A 15,461-nucleotide genomic window follows, 5' to 3' on the forward strand; every position below is an offset into this window, starting at 1 on the left:
ATGCAGAAAGGGAGAAGCAAAACATGATTGGAATGCAGGGAAATAAATAAATAAGTGACAAGATTATTGAGAATTTAGATTAAAAAGTTATAAAAAGGGTGGTAATTTTTTATCTATTCTTTCCCTTGCCTCCTTAACCTTAATTTTGAAACATTTAAATTCTTGATAAAATAAAACCATAGGGTATCAGATGTGATGAGTATATAAGTTTAAGATAGTCAATCAAATTTATGGTTGCTTTACCAAGGGATTGATATATGTGAGAAACGAGAATCTTATTAATGGTTTGATCCAATGTATCATACGCAATTCCAGTCATGAGAAACATTAAGACAAGTTTCATAGGTCTAAACCAAGAATCATATACAAAATGGCTTTTCAATTTGTAAATTAGCGATAATTTATTGTAAAGCCAGAAAAAAATACTACCTATATTATGTCTGTAAACTCAAAGCTTTGTTTTGACATTATCCATTATCATCTGGAAAACATAGTTTCAATTAAACATAGTCTCCATCAGAGAGATTTCTCCACCAACATTTTCTGAGAATCACCAAATATTAAAGGCCTAATGTTTCAGACCAACTGCTACCTATATTTAAACATGCATCCTGTCCAGAATACCAAAGATAAAATATGCTATATGGAAATCAACAATTTGAGAGTCAGTAATAAAGATGTAAAAGCAAGCAAAGAGCAAAAGAAACTAGGGGAAAACACAGTCAAAATTTCATAGAAATCATTATAAAGATAAAATAAAATGTTTTAGCAAAAAAATGTAACCCTATAAATTGTAAAAGTTCTTCAGAAAATAGAACTCAGGCTACTACAAATTGACAAAACCATTAAAAGTAGAGAAGAAACGAGGAAAATCTCATTCTTTTGTTTCTCATTTTATTAGAATTTATTCAATTTGTATCCCTGCTGTGCCCCCTCCCCTGACTCCTCCCAATTCTATACTCCCACCCTCTTCTCCCAGTATGGCCCTCCTATAGTCCACTGATAGGGGAGGACCTGCTCTTTTTCTATCTGACCCTAGCTTATCCTATCTCATCAGGACTGGTTGCATTGTCTTCCTCTGTGGCCTGGCAAGGCTGCACTGCCCAGGGGGAGGTGACCAGAGAGCCTGACACTGAGTTCATGCCAGAAAAATTGCCTACTACCCTTACTAGTGACTCCACTTGGAGCCTGAGTCAATGGGCTATAGCTGAGTCTGGGTTTTAGGTCCTCACCATGCATTGTCTTTGGTTAGGGTATCATTCTCTTCAGGGACCCCAGGGTTCAGCTTTTTTTGGCACTGTTTGTCTCCTTTTGGAGCTCCTGTCCCCTCTAGGTCTTTCTCCCCCTTCTTTCATGAAATTCCATGAATTCTGCCCAAAGTTAGACTATGAGTCTCATCCTCTGCCTCAACCTGATTTTTTACAAAGAAGCCAAAACCATACAAAGGAAAAATTATAACATTTCCAATAAATGGTGCTTTTCTAACGTGATATCTACATGTAGAAAAATGCAAATTGATCCATATTCATCACCCTTCACAAAACTAAAGTCTAAGTGGATCAGAGACCTCAAAATAAAATCAGACACACTAAAACAGTTAGAAAAAAAAAGGAGGAAAGAGCCTTGAACTGACTGGCCCAGGAGATAACTTCCTGAACAGAACACCAGCAGCACATGCTCTAAGATCATCAATCAATAAACTGGACCTCATGAAATGGAAATGCATCTGTAAAGCCAAGAACACTGTCATCAGAACAAACCAACCGCATACAGAGTGGGAAAGTATCTTCACCAATGCTAATTCTGAAAGAAGACTAATATACAGAATATGTAAAGAACTCAAGAAGTTAAAAAGCAATGAATCAAGTAATCCAATTTAAAAAATGGGTTACAGAGCTAAATAGAGAATTCTCAATAGAAGAATATCAAATCTCAGAAAAACACTTAAAGAGATGTTCAGCTTCCTTAGTCATCAGGAAAATGCAAATCAAAATGACCCTGAGATTTTACCTTACAACCATCAGAATGGCTAAGATCAAAACCTCAAGTGACAACACATGCTGGAGAGGTTGTGGAGAAAGGGAACTCTCCTCCATTGCTGGTGGGAATGTAAACTTGTACAACTACTTTAGAAATAAATCTGGCACTTTCTCAGAATATCTCATTGTTCTGAAATTTAGAAGAGAGATACATTTGAATATTTTTAAAAAGAAATGTTAAAAATCATAAAAATAATACAATTATCATGAAGTAAATTAACATCTCAGAATATTCACGGTAAATACAAAAAAAAATGTTGAAGAGATACAGAGAGAGTGGGCTCCTTGCCTTGTCCCGGATTTCAGAAGGATTGATTTAAGTTTTTCTCCATTGAGTTTGATGTTTTATATAGGTTTGCTGTATATAGTCTTTACTATGTTCAGGTATGTGCCTTGTATTTCTGATCTCTCCAAGTCCTTAAACATGAAAGGGTTTGGATTTTGTCAAATGATTTTTCGGGCATCTATGGAGATGATCATGTGGCTTTTCTCCTTCAGTTTGTTTATATGTTGGACTACATTGATAGAGTTCTATATGTTGAACCACCCCTGCTTGCCTGGGATGAAGCCTACTGGATCATCTTGGATGATATATTTTCCGTGTTCTTGGATTCCTTTTGCAAGTATTTTATTGAGTATTTTAGCATCAATGTTCATAAGAGGGATAGGTCTGAATTTGACTTTTATTATTGGGTCTTTGTGTGGTTTAAGTATCAAGATGACTGTGGCTTCATAGAATGAGTTTGGTAATATTCACTCTGTTTCTATTTTGTGGAATAGTTTGAAGAGAACTGGATTTCACCTTGCACTCAACAGAATGGTTAAGACAAAAATCTGAGGTGACAATACATGCTGGAGAGGATATGGAACCCTCCTCCATTGCTGGTGGGAATGTAAACTTGTAAAACCACTTTGTAAATCAACCTGGAACTTTCTCGGACATTTAAGAATAGTGCTATCTCAAGATCCAGCTATACCACTCCTAGGCATATATTCAAAATATGCTTAAGTATACAACAAGGACATTTGCTAATCCAGGTTCATAACAGCTTTATTCGTAATGGCCAGAATCTGGAAACAACCCAGATGTCCCTCAGCAGATGAATGGATATAGAAAGTGTGGTAAGTTTTCACAATGGAACACTCCCCAGCATTTAAAAGAAGGCAATAGTAAAATTTGCAGTCAAATGGTGGGAAGTAGAAAAAATCAGCATGAATGAGGTATCCAGGAGCAGAGAGACACACATGATATACACTCATTCATAAGTGGATATAAGACATAAAGGATAAGCCTGCTAAAATTTATACACCTAAAAAGCTTAGCAAGATGGAAGACCCTATATAAGGCCTTCAATCCTCATTCACAAAGGCAAATGGGATAGACATCAGAAGAAGGTGAAAATAAGGGACAAGATGAGAGCCTACCACAGAGGATCTCTGAAAGAATCTACCCAGCAGGCTATCAAAGCAAATGCAGAGACTTATAGCCAATCTTTGGGCAAAGCTCAGGGAATCTTAGGAAAGAAGGGGTAGATAAAAAGACCTAGATGATTCTGGAGCTCCACAAGTAGAGCAACAGAACCAAAACTCTAGGCACAGGGGTCTTTTCTGAGACTGATACTCCAACCAAGGACCATTCATGGAGATTACCTAGAACCCCTGCATAGATGAAGCCCATGACAGCTCAGTCTTCAATTGGGTTCCCTAGTAATGAGAACAGGGACTGTCTCTGACATGAACTCAGTGGCTGTCTCTTTGATCAACCTCCCCCTGAATGGGGAGAAGCCTTACCAGGCCATAAAGAAGACATTGTAGCCAGTCCTGATGAGACCTTATAGGCTAGGATCAGATAGAATGGGAGGAGGCCATCCCCTATCAGTGGACATGCGGATGGGCACAGGAGGAGATGAGGGCGGTAGGGTAGGGTTGGGAGGAAATGAAGGAGGGTGCTACAGCTGGGATACAAAGTGAATAAAGTATAATTAGTAAAAATAAATAAATAAATAAACAACAATGAAAATAATATGAAAAATCTTATTACAAATGTAAAATGTGAGAGATAATTTATTAATTTCAGAAAAGGAAATTTTAAGTGAATTTTTTATCAAAGGCATCTTAAGGTCAAAACTTCAAATTCATAGAGCTTCATGCTACCCATAGTACTTTTAATTTGGAATATTTTAGTGAGTTCCATAAATTTACAACATTGGCATACTAGTTCAGTGTAGCCTCTCTTTCCATCTGCAACATAGTGACTAAGTGATCTCACATCAATCAGTATATTATTATTAACAATTTAACTTGGTATTAGAGCACAGTATATACATCCAAATTACAGGCTTCTTGAATGTCAAAGAAAGTAAATAAACATATATAATAAACAGCAAAACTACAACTTGTCAAAAGTATAGCTGGAAGAGTATAAAATTTTGTATTTTTTTTGTTAGAATATGGACAAAGAAATATTCGACAAGTAATCCCAAAATTTATATGTTTAAAAATATTTAGCTACCCTTTTGTAATTCTCTGTTTTTATGAAATATTTAAGAAAATTTTACTTATTTCATTTTACTTTCAAATCATTATGTTTTAATAATTTACATGTTGTCTTAACTTGAATTTTTTATATTCTTCCAATTTTATTCAGAAAGAGTCAAATATGCAAACATTTGTACTATTAAGATATCAACTCACACATTTATGGTTTCAGTCACATAAAAAGAAATTGAGTAGGGATTTAATTTAATATTCCAAATTTTGAAAACTTAAAATGATACTGTTTATTTCTTACTTTTAGATATTAAGTGTAACTCTTTGACTAACTGTAAATCTACTCAGTTGACTATTTCATATTACATACCAGTAGCTTGAACAAAACATGGTGGAATAAGTGGTGATGTTCTTGGCATCAAAGTCTTTTTCTGTGACAAATATTCAGAGTAGAGCTCTGAAGCCTTAAAGGAATTAATATGGACAGGAAAGCTAAATTCATATGATGCTATCTGTCAAAATAAAAAAGGAAAAAAATAATTATAACTTTGAGGGCTTTGATAATGTTGATTCACCCAAATTACCCTTTTCTAATAACATTAACTTGTGACAATTAAAATCTTTATTTAATAAAGTTAAGGATACATTATTCATTATGTGAAAAATGTCACCCAAACTATGAGCTAAATTGTTTTCTTAATATCTCTTTATTAAAAATTAACCTGCAAATTTCATGATTTCCTTGTTTTATATTGCTGAGTAATATTCCTGTGTGTAGATATACCACAATTTGTGCATCCATTCCTCCACTGGGGGACATATGGGCTGTTTTCAGCTTCTGGCTATTACAAATAAGGCTGCCACAAACATGGTTAAGCAAATATCCTTACTGTGTATTTGAGACTTTTTTGGGTATATGCCTAAGAGTGGTATAGCTGGATCTTGAGGAAGCATTATTCCTAGTTGTCTAAGAAAGTGCCAGATTTATTTCCAGAGTGGTTGTACAAGTTTACATTCCCACCAGCAGTAGAGGAGGGTTCCCCTTTCTCTACAACCTCTCTAGCATGTGTTATCTCTTGAGTTTTTTATCTTAGCCATTCTGATGGGTGTAAGGTAAAATCTAGGGTCGTTTTGATTTGCATTTCCCTGATGGCTAATAAGGTTGAGCATTTCTTTAAATGTTTCTCTGCCATTCGATATTCCTCTATTGAGAATTCTCTGTTTAGCTCTGTACTCCATTTTTTAATTGGATTACTTGATTTTTTGCTGTTCTTTATATAACACAGATGTAGCCCATGGCAGTTCAGTATCCAAGTGGGTTCCAATGTAATGGGAACAGGGACTGTTTCTGACATGAACTGATTGGCCTGCTCTTTGATCACCTCCCCCTGAGGGGGGAGCAGCCTTACCAGGCCACAGAGGAAGACAATGCAGCCACTCCTGATGAGACCTAACTGACTAGGCTCAAAAGGAAGGAAAAGAAGACCTCCCCTATCAGTGGACTTAGGGAGTGGCATGCATGCAGAGGGTGAAGGAAGGGAGGGATTGGGACAGGAGAAGTGAGGGAACCACAGGGGGATACAAAGTGAATTAAGTGTAATTAATAAAGAATTTAAAAAATAAAAAATAAATAAATATAATTTTAAAAAAATTAACCAAATATGCCACTATATATCCTAAAACTTCACGAAAAATAGAGAAAAGCCTTTTTGATCTTTGGGTAAGCATGGATTTCTTAAATATATCACTCCTAAAAAAGAGAATGATTAATTCGTATCATAAAAATCTGAAAGCATCTATGCTGCTACAGCTAACGTTACGGAGATAAAATGAGCCCAAACCATTTCTCACAAAATTTCTAGCTAGTGTCAAAATATATTAAAAAATATTCTTAGATAATTATAAAGTAATCTAGATAATGAAAATATACGTGAAAGTATAGGAAAGACAGTTCAGAGGATATATGTACACAGTAACACATTAGCACAAGCAAAAATGTGTTACATCTAACATCAAGGAAATGGATATTGAAATCAATGGATATGTCCCATTGAGATAGTTCAGGACATAATTATGTTTGCTGCCCCGCCTGATGACCTTAGTTCTGTGTTCAAGACCCACATGGTGGAAGGAGAAAACTGACTCCTACAAGTAGTTCCCTAGCCTCCAGACACACACAACACACTATAAATAAATAAATGCAAATTAAAAAGAGAAAAATTATGGGAGGTACTATTTCCCATCTATACAAATGCTTATACATAGCTAAAAATACTAAATGCTACTAAAGATATTTGCACACTCACAGTACACAAATACACTGCCCACTGTTCCCTTAGTAAGTTTCTAGAGGTAAACAGTAGAAAGAAGACAAGCTAAAATATGTATTTTAAACCTGGAGGTAAGAAAAACCCACAAGATCATGACAACAAATATGATATTTAAGGACATATCTAGTACTGGTTTCTACTTAGCAACCTCATATAATGGGCATCTATTCGGATCTGGTGAGTCACAATACCCTGGTTATGAAAAACAATGAGTTTTTATTTTATTTAAGTGTATCTGACCATAATCCTGCCAATTCCATCTGCTGCCACAGAATTTTATGTAAACAATGTTTTCATAACAAAACTGGGAAGCCTAAAAAACAGAAGCATGTGTTATTTTAATGGCCATTTTAAAACACTCATTCTCAGGATAGTCTACTTCTGCAATAGTATCCACAAACAATTATCAAGGAGTAAATTAATTAAAGATATATTATTCTTATAGGTGAACTGAATTACACTACAATATACTGTGTAAATTTATTCATAAAAAGGGAAATCAACAAATAAGAATTCAGAATATTTACCAAATTAAAGAATTATACAGAATTATAAATATGTGACTTACCTTAATCTATAATCAATTTCTAGTATCCATACAGAGTTGCAACATAAACAGATGTAAATTTTTTTCATTGTTGATAATGTTCGTGAATTTGAGTAAAAATATGTTGCATATATACCCACTGAAGAACTTTGTGCAATTAAAACTGAATTTTTAAACATGTTTCTAATTTACTGTGAGCCTTAATGTCACAGTTAGGGTTAGGGTTTCTATTGTTTGCTAAAACACTGTGACTAAAAGCAAAATGGTAAGAAAATGGTTTATTTCAGCTTATAAGCCCATATCAGTCTATCCCTGAGGACGGTCAGAGCAGGAACCTAGAAATAGGAGCTGATGCAGAGGCTATGGTGGAGTAGTATTTACTAGTATTCTTTCACTGGCTTTCTCAATTTGCTTTGTTCTATACCCCAGGAACCCTGTCCAGGGGTGGCATCACCCACAGTGAGTTAGGCCCTCCAACATCAATCATCAACCAAGAAAATTCACTATAGGCTTGCCCACACACCTGATTGATGGGGGTATTTTCTCAACTTAGGTCTCCTCTTCTGAAATAAAATTAGCTAGTGTCAACCTGATACAAAACCAGCTAGTACACTTAAGTAAAATAGTTTTATAAATATATCCATTGAAGAGAAAAATAAATTTAAATGAAGACTTACTTATAAAAATGTACAAACCAATTAAACAATATGGGGAAGATGGTTCAGTTGGTAAAGTCTTTATTGTATATGCATATCCACCTAAGTTTGGAGTCCCAGCACCCACATAAAAAACAGTTGTGGAGTAAATATCTGTAATCCTATCAATAAGGAATTGCAGAGATAAGGTCCACTGTAGCTTGGTGGCCAGCAAGTGTAGCTAAATAGGTGAACTCCAGAATCAATGAGGAACCACCTCTTTTGTAAAAAAATATTTTATGCTTCTTTATTTTATGTGTATGAATGTCTAGCCTGCATGTATACATGTATGCATGTATACCACCTATGAATCTGGTATCCATGGAATTCAGAGTGTGTTGGATGCCTTAAAACTTGAGTTAGAAATAAATATTTGTGAGCCACCATGTTGGTGTTGATCATTGAAATGGGTTCTTCCTCAGGAGCAACAAGTATTTTAAACCACTGTGTATATCGTCTCTCTAGTCCCCATGAATGATATCTTTAAATAAAATTGAGGATGTTTTTAAAAGTCACAAATAAATATTATTTTATTAGCTTAATTAAAAATACATATGTGTATAGATATGTATAAATAAGCAAATGCATGTGTGTAAATGAGTGAAAAATACATCTCACACACATTTGGAGAGATCTAAGGAAAATGAGACTGAGAAGTGGGAGGAAGGAGAAAGTTTAAATGGAGTCAACGTTAATACCAGGTAAGGGAAAACACTTGTCAAGTAGTCGGTCAGTGGATGACTAAAGACTCCCAAAATAACTTAAGTGATTGTCATTGCCTCTGTTTCCCTAACAGAACTTGAAGGTACTACTATTGCTTAAGAGACCACACACACTGTTAGGTAGAGTCTTTCAGAGGCCCTCTGCGGTAGGCTCCTGTCCTATTACTTGTTTTCTCCTACTTCCAATGCCCATCCCATTTGTCTTTCTAAGTGAGGAATGACCATCTTACCCGGGTCCTCTTTCTTCTTTATCTTCTTTAGGTGTACAGATTTGAGTATATTTATCCTATCTTATAGGTCTAGTACCCACTTATAAGTGAGTATATACCCTGTGTGTCTTTCTGCTCCTGGAATACCTCACTCAGGATGATCTTTTCTAGATCCCACCGAGCCTACTGCAGAGAGCCTCTGAAAGACTCTACCTAGCAGTGTATCAAAGCAGATGCTGAGACTCATAACCAAAACTTCTGCAGAGTGTGGGGAATTATGTGAAAGAAAGGGAGTTAGTATGACCTGGAAAGGACAGGAGCTCCACAAGGACCAAATATAACTGGGCACAGGGGGCTTCTATGAGACTGTGTCTCCAACCAAGGACCATGGATATAACCTAGAACCCCTGCTCAGTTGCAGGCCATGGTACTCAGTATCTAAGTGGATTCACTAGTAAGGGGAACAAGGATTATTTCTGAAATGAACTCAATGGCAGGCTTTTTGAACCCCCCCCCCCCCGAGAGAGGAGCAGCCTTGCTAGGCCACAGAGGAGGACACTGCAGCCAGTACTGAAGATACTTGATAAACTAGGGACAGATGGAAGGGGAGGAGGACCTCCCCTATCAGTGGACTTGGAAGGGGGCAGGGAGAAGATGAGGGAGGGATTGGGAGGAAAATAAGGAGGGGACTATGGCTGGGATACAAAGTGAATGGCCTGTGATTAATAAAAACAACAACAAAACCTCAACACAAAACCAGATAGCTTTCCAGAGTGGTTGTACCAGTTTACATCCCCACCAGCAGTGGAGGAGGGTTCCCCTTTCTCCACAACCTCTCCAGCATGTGTTATCGCTTGAGTTTTTCATCTTGGCCATTCTGATGGGTGTAAGGTGATATCTCAGGGTCGTTTTGATTTGCATTTCCCTGATGGCTAATGAGGATGAGCATTTCTTTAAGCGTTTTTCTGCCATTCGATATTCCTCTGTCGAGAATTCTCTGTTTAGCTCTGTTCCCCATTTTTTTAATTGGATTACTTGGTTTGCTGCTTTTCAGCTTCATTAGTTCTTTGTATATACTGGATATTATTCCTCTGTCAGATAAAGGGTTGGTGAAGATTCTTTCCCAATCTGTAGGCAGTCGTTTTGTTTTGATGACGGTATCCTTTGCTTTACAGAAACTTTTCCGTTTCATGAGGTCCCATTTATTGATTGTTGCTCTTAGAGCCTGTGCTGTTGGTGTTCTGTTCAGGAAGTTGTCTCCTGTGCCAATGAGTTCTAGGCTGTTCCCCACTTTTTTTTTTCCAATTGATTTAGGGTATCTGGTTTTATGTTGGGGTCCTTGATCCACTTTGACTTTAGTTTTGTACAGGGTGATAAATATGGATCTATTTTCATTTTTCTGCATGTAGACATCCAGTTGGTCCAGCACCATTTGTTGAAGATGCTGTCTTTTTTCCATTGAATGGATTTGGTTTCTTTGTCAAATATTGAGTATTCATAGGTGTGTGGATTTATTTCTGGGTCTTCTCTTCGGTTCCATTGATCCTCCTTTCTGTTTCTATGCCAATACCATGCAGTTTTTATTACTGTTGCCCTGTAGTACAGCTTGAGATCAGGGATGGAGATACCTCCAGATGATATGTTGTTGTACAGGATCGTTTTGGAGATTCTGGGTTTTCTGTTTCTCCATATGAAGCTATCTGGCGCTTTCTAAGACAATTAGGAATAGTGCTTCCTCAAGACCCAGCTATACTACTGCTAGGTATATACCCAAAGTTCGTTCAAGTACACAAAAGGGATACTTGCTCAACCATGTTTATAGCAGCTTTATTTGTAATAGCCAGAACCTGGAAACAACCAAGATGTCCATCAATGGAGGAATGGGTACAGAAATTGTGGTATTTTTACACAATGGAATACTACTCAGCAATCAAAAAGGAGGAAATCATGAAATTTGCAGGCAAATGGTGGGATCTAGAAAAGATCATTCTGAGTGAAATATCCCAGAAGGAGAAAGACAAATACGGGATATACTCACTTATATAGACATATAAGATATGATAAACATAATGAAATCTATACACCTAAAAAAGATAATCAATTGAGCAGACATGGGTTAAGATGATCAATCCTCATTTTGAAAGACAGATGGGATGTGCATTGAACATATGACAGGAGTCTACTGAGCGCATCTGAAAGACTCTAACTAGCAGCGTTTTCAAAGCAAAGACTCATGACCAAACCTTTGGCAGAGTACAGGGAATCATAAGAAAGAAGGGGAGCTAGTCTGATGGGGAAAGGATAGGAGCTCCACAAGGACCAAATATATCTGGGCACAGGGTCTTTTCTGAGACTGACATTCAACCAAGGACCATGTATGGATATAACCTAGAACCTCCACTCAGATGTAGCCTGTGGTAGCTCAGTAACCAATTGGTTTCCCAAAGTGAGGGGAACAGGACTATTTCTAACAGGAACTCAATGACTAGCTCTTTGATCTCCCCACCCCCGAAGGGAGGAGCAGTCCTGTTAGGCCACAGAGGAGGGCTTTGCAGTCAGTCCTGAAGATACCTGATAAAACAGGATCAGATGAATGGGGAGGAGGTCCCCCCTATCAGTGGACTTGGAAAGGGGCACGGTGGAGATGAGGGAGAGAGGGAGGGACTGGAAGGGAAAAAAAAAAAAAAAGAAAAAATAAATAAATAAAGAATTTAACAAGATGCCTTCTTAAAAAAAAAACAGATATACTAAATAATCTATTTCAATAAAAAGATATTTTGAAGAAAAAGAACCTGGCAAAATAAACCTGAAAACCTTCTCCTTGAGAGCTAGTTGTCTAAGTCATGAAAGGTACTATGAAAGATGATAAGGGAGAAAAGCAATCAATAGTCCTGCTAAGCACAATGACTGGGCGACTATGATATCTCCACTAAAATAGTGGCACTATTTTCACAAGAGTAACCAATGGCTGTCTAATTAGACTTAAGTTATGTTCAATGAGAGGAAAATCCTGCATGGTATTGTAAATCTAGCCAAGTACTTATGGCCAGAGAGTTAATAGAACCTAGAGGTGAATTTACAATTGTCATCTTTCTAAATCAATATGTCTAACTATAATTTAAATACTTATCCGTATACTCACAGATGAATGTAACCCTCACTCCTCCTCAAAGTTTTTTTTTTTCACCAGATATAGGCATCTACAATAAGCCAAAACTGGCCAAAATACAGTGAATAAGTGAACATTGTGTGGCCACACTCCCAATTGGTACATATACTACGCCATCGCAATACCTAAGCCTCAGGGAATATTGTAAATGAGGGGTAGAAAGATTGTATGCATCGTAGGAAAAGTATGGCTGTTGAATAGTGTCTTCTAGACATGACAGACTAATTGCATCTGTTATATATAAACAATATGGCTCCCTAAACAAGACCTGCATAATGAAAACACTAGCTAACATATTAATGTGGATGATGGAATAATTATTATTAATTTAACTTAGTAAATCATTTTTTGTACTTACTGTGTACAAATAATTATTTTAGCTACATTGTTTTGTCTTGTTGTTTGGCTTTTGATCTCTAAATCTTATATTAGTTGTCAAAAAGAAGTTCTCTCCATATTTAAGAAATCTGAAAAAAAGACATACTACAGCTTGTCTTAAAATTAGCCAGTGATATTACTTCCTTATGGACACATTCCAATAAAGGATTTATCTTTTATATTGATTGGTTTTTTAACGGTTTAGAATTAAAACTGGGCATCACAGGAACAAAATAAACTAAGTATCATAGAAACAATGTCTTTTCATTGTTCACAACATAGTTTGGAGAAATTCAGATAATGACTACATGAAGCACTTTCAAATATGATTACAAAGCACAACAAATCATGAATATAAATGACTTTATGGTTAGCTTAAACCTATCATTCCTTGACAACATACCATACTTCAAATTTGATAATAAGTACAACAAAGACAATATAATCATAGTTTCAGATGAATTAGATATGTCCATTAATTATATTACTTAATTAAAACTTATAACTAAACATATTCACATATTAGAATAGGACCCAGTCAACACAGAACTGAGATTATGGAGATTATGTCTTTTAGATTATTACATAGTTAATCTGTAATTCCACTACACTTCTATAATGTTAATAACAGAAAACTGAACTTACTTCTACAGGAGAAAATGTTATGCCACATTCCACAGACGTTTTTTCTTCTATTTCTATTGCATACATATGAGGAACTTCTGGATTTTTGCAATGTCCTACAAAATAAAAACCATATATAAACCTATTCATATATATAGCAGTATTATTTAATGTGAACCCTGCAGATGTGATTACAATGCCCACAGCAATCAAAATGCAACTATTAAAATAACTAAGGGTAAAGGTGTATTATGTTTTTAATTGAACAATGATTTATTTTAATTTTTAATTATTTTTTTTAATTTTTATTTTATTAATATTAGTTATGTTTATTAACTTTGTATTCCAGCTGTAGCCTGCTCTCTCATTCCCTCCTAATCCTACCCTCCCTTCCTCATCTCCTCCCTGCCCCTTTCCAAGTCCACTGATGGGGAGGTCCACCTCCCCTTCCATCTGACCCTAGCTTATCATGTATTTTCAGGACTGGTTGCAATGTCCTCCTCTGTTGCCTAGCAAGGCTGCTCCTCCCTCGAGGGTGGGGGGAGAGGTCAAAGAGCCAGCCACTGAGTTCATGTCAGAAATAGTCCCTGTTCCCCTTGCTAGGGAACCCCCTTGGATACTGAGCTGCCATGGGCTACATCCGAGCATCCGTGGGATCTAAGTTATATCCATATCAGTTGCAGTGGAACCACTCTTCTTAGACTGAACAATTTGTAAAAATCTAACTTGCTCATTACAGTTACATGACTCATTCCAATGATAATAATTTTCATTGTCCCTGTCTGGAAATCAAATTCAGTAACTTCCATTCCATCCATCTTCTCACTCAAATTCATTTATCCTTGGTACAATAGGCAAACCATGAAACAAATAATGACTATATATTAATACTAGAGCTTTTGTAGTCTGGAAAAACATACCAATATGAAACAGCAAAGAATATCTAACCAGGATAGACACTTTTCTATTAAATAGATAGTTGAGTTAAACTAATATTTAGAAGCAAATACGTTGTATGTATAATAATACATCTTGTGAAATAAATATTCCCTGATATATTTTCCTTCCGTGATCTTGCCCTTATACTAATATTGTACAAAGTACTAGAATAGACAACTTCACTAAAACCAAACATATATATGTATATGTATATATCTATGTACGTATGTATTGGACATTATAGAATATACAGTATATTCAAACTACTACCTGGAATAATCTGGCTACTGGTATATTAAAGTGAAAGAACATATTGATTTCCATTCAATTAAGAGGAGTTCAAAGGAGACTACCAATAATCCATAGTACACAGAAAGATGCAACCAGTTAAAAATGGCAATGGGCTATCAAGAAATGTAGAGAAAATAGATGTATCATTCTAACAGAATGGAAATCCAGTGCTGATGAGATATATGATATACTATGGCTCCAAAAGACAATCTATAGTGCAGTCAATGAATAATTACTAGAATGACAATAAGTAGATTGTCATGGATGCATAAATGTATTTCAACATTACTTTTCCCATAAGTCCCTCTATCAAATATTATTCATATTATCACATTGGAAATCAACATACCAAAGACACTTATCTGATAAAATATTTATAATAAGGTAAGTTTTCAGAATACTTTAAGAAACTATTTTCTTACAAGCTATTATGCTCTAATGCTTTGTTGATTGACTTTGTGCAGCGTGTGTGTAGAAACACTGCTATTGGTAAAAGGAAAACAAAGGAGCTTTTAAGTAGAGAAATGTGGTCAGATATTTCAATGTAATATTCTGTGGAATAAGGGGAAAAGTTCGGAAACAGAAATGCATTTGAAAAGTTAGTTGAGGGTCCAAGAAGGAGCCTACCAGCGAGCATCGTATCTGAGGGGCACATGATCCGAAATTCTGAAATTGTTGAGTAGAGAGGCAGCTGAAGCTGGAACATAGACATTGAGGCTTCCTGGGATAGAGGGGACAACCCATGAGCTTGGACGATTTGTATCCAGGTCACCTGTGGAAGTCTCCAGGGTCTGAAACTGGCAAACATTCTAATCCCTTACAGTTTCCCTTGCCCAGAACGCAAGCTTCCCTGCTCTGCTGAGGCTGCAGAGGTTGCACCAAGCATGATCCTCCCTGCTCGGTGTGACTGAGATGGCAGAGCAGACTGCAGTATGGGCCCCAGAGCTCAGCAGCTGCCCCAGAAAGGAGCTTCTGTACCGCTGATTAAGACAGTAGAAGAGGCAGCTGCCCAAAGTAAGGGTCTCCCT

At 36.4% G+C, this 15,461-nt stretch overlaps 1 protein-coding gene across 1 annotated transcript in view; it reads right to left on the reverse strand.

Annotated features, from left to right (window-relative positions):
- LOC110542726 (cilia and flagella-associated protein 47-like) overlaps nt 1-15,461 on the reverse strand; it is a 554,711-nt gene that overhangs the window by 430,844 nt on the left and 108,406 nt on the right. Inside the window, exons 21-22 of the mRNA XM_060375216.1 lie at nt 13,225-13,319; nt 4,900-5,041 (exon numbers count right to left, since the gene is read on the reverse strand). Coding sequence (XP_060231199.1) covers nt 4,900-5,041; nt 13,225-13,319 — 237 coding nt within the window. The remainder of the gene's footprint in view (nt 1-4,899; nt 5,042-13,224; nt 13,320-15,461) is intronic.

Source organism: Meriones unguiculatus, chromosome X (genome assembly GCF_030254825.1).
Source record: "Meriones unguiculatus strain TT.TT164.6M chromosome X, Bangor_MerUng_6.1, whole genome shotgun sequence".
Taxonomy (NCBI): domain Eukaryota; kingdom Metazoa; phylum Chordata; class Mammalia; order Rodentia; family Muridae; genus Meriones; species Meriones unguiculatus.